The sequence below is a fragment of the Macadamia integrifolia genome, unplaced genomic scaffold (genome assembly GCF_013358625.1).
Source record: "Macadamia integrifolia cultivar HAES 741 unplaced genomic scaffold, SCU_Mint_v3 scaffold151, whole genome shotgun sequence".
NCBI classification, from domain to species: Eukaryota; Viridiplantae; Streptophyta; class Magnoliopsida; order Proteales; family Proteaceae; genus Macadamia; species Macadamia integrifolia.
In genome coordinates this window covers 353706-369814 of record NW_024868240.1, presented here as the reverse complement: position 1 = coordinate 369814, position 16109 = coordinate 353706, and the positions used below count along the sequence as shown (strand labels likewise).

Below are 16109 nucleotides of genomic sequence, written 5' to 3'. Positions count from 1 at the left end.
ACTAGGTTTCAATTCTTCATAATTCCTTGGACATTACTAGCATTTTTCTGGCGTCTCTGACACTAGGTTAAAGTTCCGGCAATATATTTTTTCGACTGGCACCCTATGTGTTTCAAGGGGCTGTGGATTTGTCCATACAAGAGTCATTTTCTGACCTTTTAGTGGCAATGTTCTTGCTATTGTTTGCAATTTTCATTGGTTTTGATCTTGTTTACTTCATTGAGAACAAAACTGCGTCATGTCAAACGAGAGAGAGAGAGAGAGAGAGAGAGAGAGAGAGAGAGTTACAAAGAGTAAGGGGCCGCTGCAACCACTGGAGAATTTGCTGCAATCCACATGGAACGGCCACTGAGAAGAGGAAGAGGGCTCCATACCCTCAGACGAAGAGTGGAGACTCGCCGGAGTCGCAGCTACAAACCAGCAACCGTTGCCGTAAAGTATTTAGGGCTCCAAAGTCAACAGGTTTCTTCTGTTGCAAACGTTGACGGAAGCGACAGACACACGGGGCGACATGACCATGACACCATGTCCACCCCCCATGACATGGAGAATAACGCCCTTGTTGATGCTTTTAACCACACACTCTCTCTCTCTATCTCTCAAAAAATACTCTCTTGCTTTTAGGAAAATTTACATCTACCTCCCCTCGCATTTGCCCTTATTACATTCATTATTTTCACGTTTCGTTAATTACAAATAAACCCACTCAACCTAACACTGTGAGAGGTAGAGGTGTCAACCGATCGGGCCAACTGGGCTTAACCACTTCAAAATCGTGCACCATGAACGCCCATTTAAGTAAACAGGCCTAGTTTTGGGGGGCATGGTATAGTTTATAATTTTGCTAGTCGTTGTCAAGCTTTGATCGGGCTACTTTAAGCGGACCTTAACTGAGTTATGGACATATTTAAGTCTAAACGGGCTCTAAACATGTCTACCTTGAAATTATTTTCTTAAGTATGTTGAAGGTCCAGAAATATGTGACGTAAATCTTTAATAAAGAAAACAAATGATATGAGATTATCGTTGTTCTTATAAAAAAAAATAATAATAATAATAATAATAAAACTTAACTAAATCAAATCATATTACAAAGCAAAGGGTAAAAAAACTAGTTTAGTTTTTTACTAGCAATGGCAAAATATGAATTTTATGTAATATTAAAAGGAGTCGGACGAGTCAGTTCAAGTCGAGCGTATAAATGTGTCGGTTCGATTGGGTGCCCAATGGGCTAACTACCTACACCGTGAATACATGTTCATAAATCGAGCCTGTCTAGGTTGGGCCGTTATATTGTCGGGTTCAGCTGGGCCTACCTGTGTGGGCTCAAAATTAACACCCCTACTGAAAGGTGTTAGTTTTTGAAATATAAAAGACGATCTTACCCTCATGATATCTATTAATATATAACAGTAGAGCTACCCCAAGGTGTTATTATATTGTTTTAGACGTATGATAATATATGTGATTAACAAGTGATGAAATTTTACTGTATGGCTATATTTAATAGGTACTCTACAATTTCTTTACTTTGTTTTCTCAAATCATTGTTTCTCTCTCTTTAAAAATTAATAAAATAAGATATATATCATATTATTATTATATAAGTGCATATACTTATACTTCGTGGCTAATCTTTCATTTGACTACTTTACCCCTTACTTATTTAAACACCTTGACTTTTTCGTTATTTTTTTTGTCTATATTTTTTATTTTTTCAATATTGTTGGTATCCTTTATATTTTTTAATATTCTTTTAAAAATCACTCAAATCCTTTTCCTTCTCTCTTTCTCACTTTCCATATTCTTTTGCAATAAGTCTTTCCCTCTTCTCTCACATTCTTTTTCTTTTTCTCTTTTTAAAATATCTTTTAGGATTTATTTTAAAAAAATCCATATTTTAGGAATTTTTTTCTACCAAAATCTTACTAATTACCTTCCCAATCAAAATTCCTCACCGTCCTCTCTCTCACCTTCCGCTCTTTTTCTCTATTTAAAATATATTTTATGATTTTCTAATCTCCACCGTCTCCTACTGTCTCCCTTCCTACTTTTCTTTCTCTATCTTTTTTTAAAATCCTTGAAATCCCTCTCTCTCTTGCAATAAACCTTTCCCTCCTCTCTCGCCTTCCGCCCTTTCTTTCTATTTAAAATATCTTTTGGAATTTATTAAAAAAATAAAAAACTATATTTTAGGAGTTTTTTCCCTTACCAATAAAAATTCCTCACCCTCCTCTCTGTCACCTTCCTCTCTTTTTCTCTATTTAGCATATATCCGCTATTTTCATATCCCCATTTGATATTCTTTTTCTTTTTAATTATTTTTGTATTCTTCTTGAGCAAACCAAGACCCAATAGATCAGAGACAGAAGAGACGAGATTTTGAGTAAGGTAGAGACGCCTCCATTGGTTATTTCAATGTAGTCTTCTTTGTAATCCATCTTTGTCGCGTTGGAAGTTGGAAATCCAGTGGATGATCAATTTCGACATTGGAAGTTCGATTTGTTAAAGCAAAACTCATAGATTGGTAGAAGGGTCCTGTAGGTTTCTAAATCATTGTTCTTATGATAATCTTTTTGAATTTTCTTATATGGGTTTTGTTTGTTGAGCTTTCTTCTTGACTATGCTTATCGCTACCTGGGTTTTGTTTACCTAGGGTTTCTAGATTGTATTAGACATGGGTTTATGAACTGTAAAAGTGTTCTGAATTAGGTTCTTTTCTTATCCTGGCTTCTTTTTTTTTTTTTTTTTTTTTTCTGTAGATCATCAATATAGCTAGATCATATGAGAACAATCCGGGTTTGGCTAGATCGACACATTTCCAAGGTTTGAAAGAGCTCAATTCCACAACTATGGTTGTTCCTCTTTTTAATGGTTTTTCGTATGCTCTCTTTTTGTTACAACTATGGTTGTTCAATTATGACGTTTTTGAATAATTTTAAATTCCAAAGTTGCATTACAGATGTAGGAGACTTACATACTCTCTCTTTCTCTTAATCTATTTTAGTGGCTGCAATCTCTCTCTCTCTCTCTCAATATAAAACGAAACATGTAACTTTGATTTATTATAAATAAGTTCAACCCCCACGTACATTTGCACATATGTTTTTACTAGTATATATAAAGAAACCATTGGCCCCCGTAGTTAACCTTCATGCCCTTTCTTCTAGACCACTGGTCTTGGAATTTTTGTGTGATCAACAATGAAATGCTCCTCTTTTAAATTCTATGATTCCTTTGTCGATCACTTCTTCAATTGTGAATACACCTATTTCTTCACAACCGGACCGTTGGAGGTGCCATTTATCAAAATCTAGAATCCTCACTACCAAGGTAGCAACAAATTTTTTTACTTCTAACACACCTACTAATTTGAATGGAATATCAAACGGGTGTACTTGCTCCTCACCTTGCTCACACTAGTGGCGATTCTTATGGAAACTCCATATTCATCCCAAATTTAAGTTTTTCTTTTAGCGGTTAATGCATGAAGGATTTCCAACGAGGGATGTGATAGGAAAATGGATCGCTGTTGACACATCTTGTGCCTTCTGCGGGAATCACCATGAAACCATTTGGCATCTTCACCTCTCCTGCGAGATTACAAAGCACATCTAGGCTGCTAGCCCTTTGAGATTACAGACTTCTACCCTATCTGGCTTCTCTTTTCAGGCTTTAATAATGTACTTTTTTAAGAACTTGCAACGGTCAAGGGATGACCTGAACCGATTCTTTTCTATCTTCATTATTTTCTCCTACTTTATATGGTTTTATAGAAATAAGATTTTATTTGAGAAAACCAAACTTAACCCCCCATCAAATTACAAGCCATGCTTAGTGGTGGGTTTCTCAATATAACCCACCCTTTCACTCCGATGAAGTGAACAATCATACCTTTCCCAACAACCCAATTCACAAATTCCCTCTTCTAAACAATCTAATCATGATTCATGATATGTGCTATTAAAACCCAAAAAAATATGACTGGATGGGTAGTTTGTTTTATTTATGATTGTAGATGTCCTTTAATAATAACTGATTACATAATGACAGAAGACACTTATGAAAGATGCACAAGGGCAGTACTATCAGGACTCAAGGAGGCCTCAGAAAGAAAATGGAAAGTAAAAGAAATTTGGGGTAACAATACTTTTTTGATAGAACTAACTTTTAACCTTTCCTCCACTTTTTGGCCACTAAGTGTGGCTCCTTTTTGTGGCTGTATATAAACAATGGCAGCATTTAAATTTCTATTTTAAATCATCTCAGGATGTGGTTCTTTTGTTAGATAGATGAGCCTTTGCATTTGAAGGAAAGGATGTATATAATTTATTGGGACGAATGTATCTAATTTTTTCCGCTAATGTTATTTTTATTTCCATCAAATATATATATATATATATATATATATAAAGAATGCAGTGTACGCCTTAATCGCAAAGAACCTTTTCCCTATACATATTACATACATAGTATGTTTATGAGTTTGACTATCTACAACAGGTGGTTTTTAGACAGAAAATTTTTCAGTTTCCAATGATTCTTCCTTCTTATTTATTTTTCATTTTTAATTTTTACTTTTTGGATGGCGGGGAAGGTGTGGTAGAGGGGAGGGGAGTTGGGGTAGGTAGAGAAGGAAACGGACCAAATGGTCGAACCAAGAGAGGTCTGTGAGATCACAGTATCAGACCGGGTATCAATCGACTTCGAATCCAATACCAATACGTATCAATTTATATCAACCACATTGGATGTTGACCAACATGGATTTTCACCCTCTATTTGGCATATCGGATGTTGTTTGTTGTTTATCCATGTCATCAATCTGGCATCTATCAAGTGTCGGTGTCACCCAATAGGGCCGTTTCGATATCAATTCTTAAAACCATTAGTGAAATCCACACTATTGTTCATGGATAAAAAACTAGCGATACCAATGATAGGGGTGACAAAATCCACCCCAACTAGTTGGACTGATCAGAACCAGCTAAGAAAACTAGATCGAACCGATCAAAAACTAAAAAATTGATCAAACCAATAAAACTTGTTTGTTTAAATTGTTATATAGGAATATACATATAAAAAAGAACTTTGTCCAAGAGTGTGGCTTGCAGCAGCACTCCCATTTGTCTCTCTCTCTCTCTCCTTGTTGGGTGGATTTCACCCTGATTGAAACCGTTAAAGAAAAAAAAAAGCATTATATTTTAGAACTTAAAAAAAAAAAAAAAAAAACCTCTTCCCACATGAGCAATTCATATTTCATCTTCCCCAAATGGATCTTGCTCAGGAAAGTTTCCAACCTAGAAGATGCTAGCTCATAGCTAACCTTCTGAACTCATTAAAATGAATGATAAAGGAACTGCATGATGAACAAAAGGATACCGATTTAAATCATCAGATCAAACAATGGATGATAATGAAAAACTGGTGGAGTGTATGAGAGAGGAGAAATTTCAAAAAAGAAGAAGAACAGCTGTAAATTAAAATGCCATCCAGCATTGCCTTTACGAAATAAGTGTGTAGTCAAACATTCTCACTGAAATAAATTTATTTGCATTGAAAACTTGGCATAGAAAAAATAACATCAGATGCAGCATTATAAGATTTGGCTGAAAACATGCTTCAGTATGATATTTCTTGACATTAACCAAATTTATGAGAAAAGCTGCACAAATTGAACATCGTTAAAATTAAAATAAAATAAACTGGATCTTTGAGTGTATACTATAAAAAATGAAAACCAAGACTGAGCCTTGTTTTACAAGACCATAAATATCCTGTAGATGCTCTGTTATCTTCTCAGATGTTATTTGAAACACTTACAATTCAAAAATTAAGTGTCATGATGAGCCATGAAAGGCAAAGAGAGTCACTGAATCCCCCCCCCCCACCCAATATTCTGGATCTGTGAGGTAATTTTGGTTTGTTATGTCACAAGAGATAAAATTAAAAACACCAATAGGCTGAAAGCAACTAACCACCACTAGAAATTTACAGGTCTGACGAATCACCTGTGTGGAATGTTTGTAAACAATTATGTAAAAATAAATTTAATACTCATTTGGCCATGGCAAAATTGTAAACATGGACAGAGAATAGATAAATAATTAAACATAAGCACCCTAATGGCATGCTTTGAGTTTTCCCAGGTGGACAGTACACAAGCTCATACTTTCACCTAATTGGAGATAGTTGTTGTTGATGTTCCACTCAAAATCCCGGGGTGTGTGTGTGTGTGTGTGTGAGAGAGAGAGAGACTACATTTAAACATCAAATATCCTTCACCTAGTTAATGCATGGAAAATAATAAACATCTTTACAAAGTCAACCCACACTTTGCTTCCTTCGTCCACCTAGATAGAATGTATTTGGAGGGTACCCTATCACGATCAACCATTTGTAGAACCTTCAAAAAATGCTTGCACGGTATTCCCATGAACTCAAACATAAGGCAACTACAATGTATCTCTTCATCAATGGAGTTGTACTCAACCACGCATCTGTGCTCAATTGGAACATTGAAGGGCCCAACCTTAAACTTCCTAATTGACCCTTCAGATGACACATCTACAGCAGATAAGCTAAGGCTTGCGCTGAAATTTTTCTTAAAAATCTCAAACACCCTCCTCGTGTACACCTGTCCACCATGCATTTCAATAGGACTTTGTGATTCCAATTGAGGTAAGTTAAGTGATTTGGACTCTGCATCAGCTTCCTTCTCTCTACGCTTAGCAACAACCCTTTCATATTGCTTCACAAAACTTAGCAATGTCATAGAGCCATTGAAATATCCCGGAAAGTAACTGTCCATCCCCTCGCTTTGTTGGGTCGAGCTCATTCCAGCAAAGAATGTGCCTCTAAAATAACAAGGCACCCAAAACTTTCTTTGGGAAAACTTCTCGTTTAACCATGAATGGTCCTTTAGATTATATTTCACCATCATCGCTTCCCACCAAGTTAAGAAATCCGCATCTGACCATGAATGATAGACACACTGCTTCCATTCTGATTTAAATTCAGGCTTTTGGAACCATAAAGGATCGAGGTGTTGTACGACATTCTTTGAAACATGCCATGAACAAAAGCGATGTACTGTGTTGGGGAAAACACTAGCCACTGCAGGTATAGTACTGGTACACTCATTAGTAATAATTGCCTTTGGTGCCTTGTCTCCCATTGCATTCAACCATGCCTTGAACAGCCACTCTAACGATTCCTTTGTGTCATTCACAACCAAACCACACCCAACCAGAATGGATTGAGCATGATTGTTCACGCCAGTAAACAGACCATATGACCATCTGTATTGATTTTTCTTGTATGTTGTGTCAAAAACCACAACATCACTGAAAATTTCATAATCAGACTTGCCTTTGCCATCAATCCAAAAAACCGCACTCACGGCTTTATCAGATACATTAGTTGAATAAATGAATTCAGGATCCTTTTCTTTCATAGACTCAAAATATGCTAAAAGACTCTGGAGATCCACTTCAATCATTTTTTTTTCATTTCTTTTCATATGACCTTTAAGTGTCCCCTTTGTCACACCAATATTATTATAACCACCAAAGCACTCGACAACGGCATCAACTATTTGCGTTTGACTTTGAGCTATACCAGCACTATGGAGATTATCAACTACCAATTTTACACCATCTGTCAATTGTTGCTGTGATTGGAGCCTGATTGATTTGTCTTCAAGAACCAGTGGGTGATTGTGATTTGCCTCAAATTTGTGCACTACCCAACCATTCGGATTTGGTTTAATACACAGAAATGCTGGACAACCAACTCTAACTACAGACCTGCGATGCACTATTTTCCCCTTTCGTCGCTTGTCGTTCTCATATCGATAACCTTCTTTGTAACATAAAAACTTCTTTGAAAAAACCTTACATGAACCATCTAACTCCCTTTTCTTTGATACATCAGTCCTACCAATGCGAACCCTAAAACCTTTCATCCGGGCATAAGTACAGTAAAAAGAATAAGCTTCTTCCCAGCTTAAGAAAGTCATACCAATATACGGTATTTGTGCTTCATTTGAATCCTTAGGAAGCTGGTCATTCGATGCTTCAAAATCATTTGCATCCTTTGCACCCTTAACATCAACATTCTGGGCTTCATCTGCAAAAGTCTGTTGTGTCTCAATGTACACATCTTCTACAGCATCTAATTGAATTGCTTTCTCCAACTCTGACTGTTGTTCATTTCCATAAACATCCTCTATTAAACATCAAACATGGCATGCAATGACACAAATAAGCAATCAAGTAGAAATAATAATTTTATAACCAATATAACCTACTTTCCCAAAGAAATCTCACCTTCTTCCATATATAAATAGTTACTACTACACATTGCAGCATCTTCCGTGTCTCTACGAATATGCTCACCTACAAAATATATGCCTCAACATTTCAATATATGGCCCCTCAAAATATAACATTCCAATCCAACACATAATTGAAGTGTATGGCTGATGTAGATAGGCACCCATGGAGCGATCCATACCCATCTGGGTATTCAGACAGAGATGAACCAGATCCATATTTTTTTATTATTTGATCTAGTAGGATTTTAGTAGTTGATTTTATTTAGGAGAATAATATCTTTAGTTTATTTTATTCTGTTTATTTTTGGAAAGTTGCATACGTAGGATATAGTTGGCTTTAGATTTCCTTTCTTTTTGAGTTATTTTCCTTTTAGGATTTCTTTCCATGTTAGAGTCTTTATTTTCCTTTATAATGGTTATAACCGATGGACAAAAACAGAGATTGAATGATGAATTGAGTTTAAATGTTTGAGAGCCTGATGGCTATGTGTGTGATTCTTCTTCCCTCCCCCCCTTCTTTGTACAACTTCTCTCCCTCCACCCTGCAACTCTGAGCATCTCAGGGATTTCTTCCCTTCCCCTACGGGCCCTCCATCAACTTGGTATGAGAGCAGAAAACCTTCGCTAGTTCTCCATCTTCGAGAGGGCAGAAAACCTTCCCTTTTTTTTTCTATGTTGGTAAAACCCCACACCCTACGACTTGCCCTTTCTTAATTATTTCTTCTGTTATTCCTAAAATACCCATGCCCCGCCTTTTTATTACCTCTACACCTTCTTTCCTTGCCTTTCCCAAGTATAACCCTCCCCCCTGATACTTTAAGTCCCATCCTTTTTGTGTTTCAAGTCAAATTTCTACCCCGGAAAAAAAAAATGCAATTGATACGAGAGAAGCTCGATGAGATTCTGCCACTCACTCCTTACTTTGAGTATCCATCCATAGTGATTTTTTAACAACCTAGACAATGGTCTAGATCTTTTATTGGATACCCGTCAACAAATGCAATTGATACGAGAGAAGCTCGATGAGATTCAACGACATTACACGAACATCAAAGCCCAAGCACACTTTACCTTCACCTACGTGATCTCAGCCATTGAGCAACAAGTAGACGAGCCAGAAGATGAGATGGCACCGTTGGAAGTTGAAGATCAACTTGTGAAAAATTATAAATTGATTGATCTCCTCAGTGAACCGATCAATTTTATATTTCCAAGTCACTACTTCACCAATGAACTTCGCATCGTGGATTTCATAGCATTCGATCATGGTTTTGATGGTGACTTCATATATGTAAGGATGGATACTAATCGATTGGTGTTGATTCTCCCGTTTTACAAAACTCGTGAACGAGTTTTTTTAATACCGGGGGAAGTGATGTAGATACGCACCTGTGGAGCGATCCATACCCATTTGAGTATCGAGACAGAGATGAACCGGATCCATATTTGACTATTTGATCTAGTAGGATTTTAGAAGTTGATTTTATTTAGGAGAATAATATCTTTAGTTTAGTTTAATTTATTCTATTTATTTTTGAAAAGTTGCATACGTAGGACATAGTTGGTTTTTTTTTTTTTTTTTTTTTTTCAGTTAGCTTCCTTTTAGGATTTCTTTCCATGTTAGAGTCTTTATTTTCCTTTATAATGTTTGTAACAGATGGACAAAAATAGAGATTGAATGATGAATTGAGTTTGAATGTTTGAGAGCCTAAGGCCTGTGTGTGTGATTCTTCTTCCCCCCCCCCCCCTTTTCTTTGTGCAACTCTGAGCATCTCAGGGATTTCTTCCCTTCCACTATGGACCCTCCATCAGTGGCTGTACACTAAAATTTACATAACTAAAATGAGTTTTAAATTTCACATAATCAAGTGTATTATGCAGAAACTTATAAGCCTTCATCTACATGATGCTCAGCTTTCAAAAGTTCATATTGATACAAAATATCTATTCCTGCTATGAATATCATTAAATAAATATATAATGCATGAATTAAAAACTTTCAATGTGTTCTACCCACTGACACTTTACAGGATTACATGATAAGTTGCAAGAACAATCACTGTTTGGATATTTCTGCCACACCAACTCTCACACACACACACGCGCACACAAAAAAAAAAAAAATCTCACATTCAAAGGCCGAAGCTTCAAATTTTTTAAACCTGAAAATCTTGTCCTATAATAATATATGTAGAAATATATATCGGTGATGATGGTTAAAGCATGAATCAAAATTTTCTTGGAAGCTTTTATCATCTAGGAGGATATAAACATCTCATAAACTAATCAATGATTGAAAATTCGTTACTTCATGTGTCGATTGAGAGAAAGTGTTACCCAAGAGGAATGGAGTTTTACAAGAAGCAACTGCATTATATTTGCAACATGGAAAAGGAGTAGGCTTCTTTAAAGTTATAAGCAGCTCCCCTTGATTGTCAACCCCAAAACCTAGGCAAGGTCCAAAGCAACTGGTGTGACACACTAATCAAAACTATAGCGGAAAGCATAAAAACTAAATTAAACCGTCCACAAACCACCCAGGATCAACCTAACCCCTAAGGTTAGTTTATGTCATACAGTATCCATGATCCATTACACATATAAAGTTACTATAACCTTCAAGAATGCACACCATAAAAATTGTAATTTCTAACTTTCCTACAAATATATCACCCCCAAAAAGTATCCTCGGCACAAAGCTTTAGCTCATTGGTCTATGCACGTCCAGGGCTATAATCTATCAATCAATACAAAATACAAACACCATAAGATGAACTCTTTCTCACTCAGACACACACACAACTCAGCCTTACCTCAATTAAATGGGATTGGTTACATGGATTCCTGCCATCCAATCAGCTCTACTCGAGGTCATACTTTATACAAGGCTTAAGCTATGCATGTCTTTCCTCACCACTTCTCCTAAAGTCACTTTACGTCTGGCCCTAGCCCTTTGATATCCTTTAATCTGAATCTAATCACTCCTCTATACTAGAGCATCCAAAGGTCTCCGTCGAACATGGTCATGCCACCTCAAACAAATTTCTTATAGTTTATCATGAATCGGAGCTACTCCCAAATCAGCTCTAATATGATCATTCCTTACTTTATGCTTCATAGTTTTAGCACTCATCCATCTCAACATCCTCATCTCCGCTACACTGAGTTGGTGTATATGATGCTTCTGAACTGCCCAACACTTCACAATAATGTACATCATAGTCAGTCATATGATTGTCCCATAAAATTTTTCTTTAAGTTTTAAAGGAATACATCGATCACACAATACTCTGGCCTCACGTCTCCACTTCATCCATCCTATCTAATTCTTTGTAAAACATCATCCTCTATATCACCTTATTTATTTATAATTGGGCTCAGATACCTCAAATGATCACTTTGCAGAACTTCCCTCTCATCAATTTTCACGTCATTATCCATCCACATGTAACCAAAGTTACATAGTATATATTCTGACTTTGTTCTACTTTTCTTAAAATCTTCTGATTCCAAGGTTGAATCTCCATAATTCAAACTTGGTGTTAATCTTTTTTTTTTCCTCATCTGCCAAAACAATAACATCAATAAAAAGCATACACCAAAGAACCTTACTTTTACTGTCTCTAGCTAATTCATCCATGATAAGCGCAAACAAATCAATCAGAACACTTAACCCATCATCAATCGTTCATGTGTGTAATCTTCATATGTGAAAAAGGAGACACTTACAGAGAAGATCAGAGGAATGGGCCGTTGCAATCAAACACGAATTTACTATGTGAGAACTATTCCCACAGTCCTTCCACGTGGCAATTATCTCTCAAAGCTCAGCTTTAGGAACTAAATTTCACTAAATTTCTATTCTTCTGAATTCCTTCGATGTTTCGAGCATTTTGCAGGAGTCTCTAACTTTAGGTTAAATTTCCGGCAATATATGTTTTTCAACTGGCAGAGTATTTTTCTGGCATTTAATGGCAACATTCTTGCCACTGTTTGCAGTTTTCATTGTTTTTTATTTGTTTTCTTCTAATTGAACAAAACAGCGTCATCTCAAACAAGGGAAGAAGAGAGAAATACATACAGATAGGAAGGGGCAGCTGCAATCCACTGGAGAGTTGGAGACTGGATAATTCGCTGGAATCCACTGGGGAGGGAGAAGAGACGCTGCAATCCACAGGCAACGGCCACGGAGAAGAGGAAGTGGGCTCCATACCCTTAGAGGGAAAGCAGACACTCGCTGGAGCCTTCAGGCAGGGATTTTGAGCTCCAAAGTACACAGGCTTATTCTGTTGCAAACGTGGACGAAAGATTTAGGGTTCGAAGGAAGACCAAGAATCGAAATTTGTGGGTTTGTAGCCATTTTGATGTTTTGAATATGTTGTTTTTTTTGGGAGGGTTCTTTAAAAAAGGGGAAAAAATCATCTTCAACAACAACGAGCGTTAACGATCCGTCCAACGGCTGAGATTATTTGGACGTATATCTCCAAGTGTTGGGATGCGTGACCAAACCATCCCAAACCTTGGATCTACATCGTTGGAGCGTCAGCACCGTGGATCCTACACCATAAACTAATGTTTTGGCCAAAGGGAGCATAAAACATCAATGAGGGTGTTTTTTTTTTTTTTTTGAAAAAAACATTACCTAATTGCATGGACCATGTACTAATATGAGGCTAATGGGGACGGATACAGAGAAACATTTACTTACAGTAGATGCAGATACATACCAACGGATGCGGCCAATGGGACGACTATTTGAGAATCTTTAACACTGGGTAACTAGATCTTTTCCCACCCATTGTGTCTTAGCATAGGTACACACTAACATATAACATTCTTGTATTCCATGATACATATTGAGAGAAAGAATGCTACCATGTTGGCACATGCACACACCGCCCACAATATCAATGATAGGGGTATCAAAATCCACCCCCAACCAGTTGGACCTATTGGAACCAACTAAGAAAACTAGATTGGACCGAAATCAAATACATATCGGCCATTTTGGATTTGGGTTCTTGGAAAACAATATAGATTCAAAACCTATGGAACGATTGAAACTAAAAAATGATCAAACCAATAAAAAAAAAAATAGGAGAGGGATAGGTATGCCGCCAACATCATGTCTGTTAGCGAATAGCACCAATATGATCACATGATGGAGTATTATTCAGGAAGGATATGAGGGTCATTTCAAAAAAAGGCAAGAGAGAGAGAGAGAGAGATACAATGGGTGCTAGCATACTTGATATCGACGGCATACTCAACATTTTTCCAAAAAAAATACAATAAAAACTTGTTTGTTTATATTATTATATGGAATTATATATATGGTAACCGAAACTGAATCGGTATCGGTAAGGGCCCATAAGCCAAACTTAATATAAAACTAAAATCAAACCAGATTAAACCGAACCAATCGAAACAAAATTTAATCTTGATGGTTACAGTTGTTAAGTCCACCACTTTAGTTACAACAGGATACACCCCTTAACTAAATGGAGTATCGTTAGTTGTATAGACTTAATTGCTTAAAGAACCTCTACATGGTTGTAGGTCTTAAGTCGTTACTGGATCAATGCCTAAGGGTTGATAGCGTGGGCCCTACACCTATGTAGGTGCCCAAGAGAGACTGTGTGGAAGTGTCCATAAGGGTGAAATTTTTTACTTTCTTGAAGTGCGGACAATTTTTTACCCCTTTCTATGTCTAAGCACAAGGGTTACGTTTTGATACAAGCTGTAAACTCAAACATCCTAAGTTCGACTCTCACTAGGCACACCTTGGGCCACTCACACGGGGGTATTTAGTATTTTTCACCGCTTTCAGTGAAAGTTGAATGGTTCTCATTCAACCCCAGTATGACCCGGTCCATGCGATTGTAGAGTCAGTATGGACCCGCGGGACTAGGCAGGCCAAAGGCCTAGATATCCGTCGTTAGCAAAAAAAAAAAAGCACAAGGGTCATGCTGCCTGCAGCCTGCCAAGTTTTTTTTTTTTTTTCCTCTCTAAATATGGAACATCACCCAAGAGAGAGGAGAGATAATACATGGAGTTTTGCATTGATGGAGATGACTTACTATTCTAATTACTCCCTTACTTGAGATCCAAAAAAAAGTGAGCCCTACCAAATGATTATTTGATTTATGCAAAACCCCTCTTACTCCATCAATATTTTCCTCATATAAGTGGATGACTATCCAGATAAAGATAAAGAGGCTGAAATCTTCCACCTAAATGGAAGCATTTAAATGTAAATGTGAATTTTTTTCCCCTTCTTTTTTTTTTTTTTTTTTTTTTGGGGGGGTGGGGTGGGGGTGTGGTGTTGGGAGGGTTCTCAAACACAAACTTTATGCTTAGTTTCCTCTCTGGGTTGTGTGCCAAACACATCAAAAGCTTCGTTTGGTTGCAAGGAAAATTAAAGAGAAGAAAAATGAAATCTTCAAAATCAAAGAAACAAATTTTGTAATCATTACCCCATGTGATTATATCACTCCAACTCATTTCATATTTGATTATTAAATTTCCCTTTATTTTGCATTTAATTCTTTTTTTTTTATAAAAATAAAAAACTTTATTTACTAAATATAAGATAGAACATCAATGTCAATGATAATGTTGTGGATGTAAAACCTATTGTTCATAGCCCTTGTGGCTAAACTATGCATAATGAGAACTATATCGTTCATTGGCCTAGGCCAAAAAATGGTTTTAAGCAAAATAATATAGACATCTAATTCTCTTCTATTTAAAATGTAAAATAAAAAATACATGAAAATATATCATTACTAAATTTGATAAGAATTTTAAATAGTTCATACAATCACATTAGAATAATCACAAAAGTTTCCAAACTTGGCCAAAAGAATCACCACACAAGGAAAATCTTAGAACTACAAGAAAAGACATTACATTGTAATCTCCCTCCCCCAAGCGATAGAGTGTGCAGCAGCAACGTATGCAACACCCCCTTCCCACCTCCTCATTTTTGTTTCTTCCTCACCTCCCCCCCCCCCCCACCGAATCCCCCCTGCAATCCCGCCCCAACCCCTGAGCTGTTCTTCCTCACACTCCACCCCTGTTCTCGAATGGATTTTCTTAAATCATAGCCCGATCCTCTCCGCTACCCTGAAACCTCACCCTGCCCCACCCAACCCCCTACTTGTCCACCATATGCAATTGCACTTCTTTAGATTCTTGAAGACTACTAGAGTTTCAAAATCAAATAGTATCAAAATTGCCATGAACAAAATTCACGAACAAGGAAGAAGTAATTGTGAACTAAAATATTTGAAATTCTTCTTTTCTCTAGATCTACTTGTTGGAGTTTTAAGTTTCAAAACAACTCCTTCATTTTGTTTAAACTTTTTGTTACTAATGAAGCATGCGAGCTAAAGATTAGTCTCACATTGAAAACTTATAAAAGTTTCTTTGGGTATATATATAGGAATTAGTCTTTAAGGGACATAGGGTTCCTTAGAGAGAAAAAATCTCTCCACTCTCTCATGTGTGGGGATTGTCAGGATGCTTTTTGTCGAACCGTAACATGATTAGGGTTCCAGTATGGGTGTGGGCTTGGGTCCTCCTTTCCCTTAATTTTTAGTCAAATGTTTTTGGAACTAAAAAACAAATTCCATGAATGTGAATGTGTGGCATACACTATACATGTAATAACTTATCAATACATTTATATTTATACAAGGGACACATCCCTACGTATGGATTCAAACATGGAACATACACTAACACTTATACGTTTGTTCATACATTG

General features: G+C 36.7%; 1 protein-coding gene across 1 annotated transcript; it reads right to left on the bottom strand.

The window, feature by feature from the left end:
* Positions 1–6049: 6049 nt before the first annotated feature.
* LOC122064024 (protein FAR1-RELATED SEQUENCE 5-like) lies at positions 6050–12709 on the bottom strand. Its single transcript, XM_042627719.1, has 3 exons — positions 12420–12709; positions 8331–8399; positions 6050–8229 (listed from the first exon to the last, which is right to left on the bottom strand). The coding sequence occupies exons 1-3, from the start codon at positions 12547–12549 to the stop codon at positions 6317–6319; spliced, it is 2112 nt and encodes a 703-aa protein (XP_042483653.1). The 5' UTR covers positions 12550–12709; the 3' UTR covers positions 6050–6316.
* Between the last annotated feature and the right edge of the window lie 3400 nt (positions 12710–16109).

What these genes read in the sequence shown, in the direction of transcription:
- LOC122064024 (XM_042627719.1), bottom strand. Translation starts at nt 12,549, where the DNA reads ATGGAGCCCACTTCCTCTTCTCCGTGGCCGTTGCCTGTGGATTGCAGC. An exon ending in GCAGCTGCCCCTTCCTATCT is followed by an intron (nt 8,400 to 12,419) that starts GTATGTATTTCT and finishes TATATTTTGTAG; the next exon opens with GTGAGCATATTCGTAGAGAC. An exon ending in CTATTTATATATGGAAGAAG is followed by an intron (nt 8,230 to 8,330) that starts GTGAGATTTCTT and finishes GATGTTTAATAG; the next exon opens with AGGATGTTTATGGAAATGAA.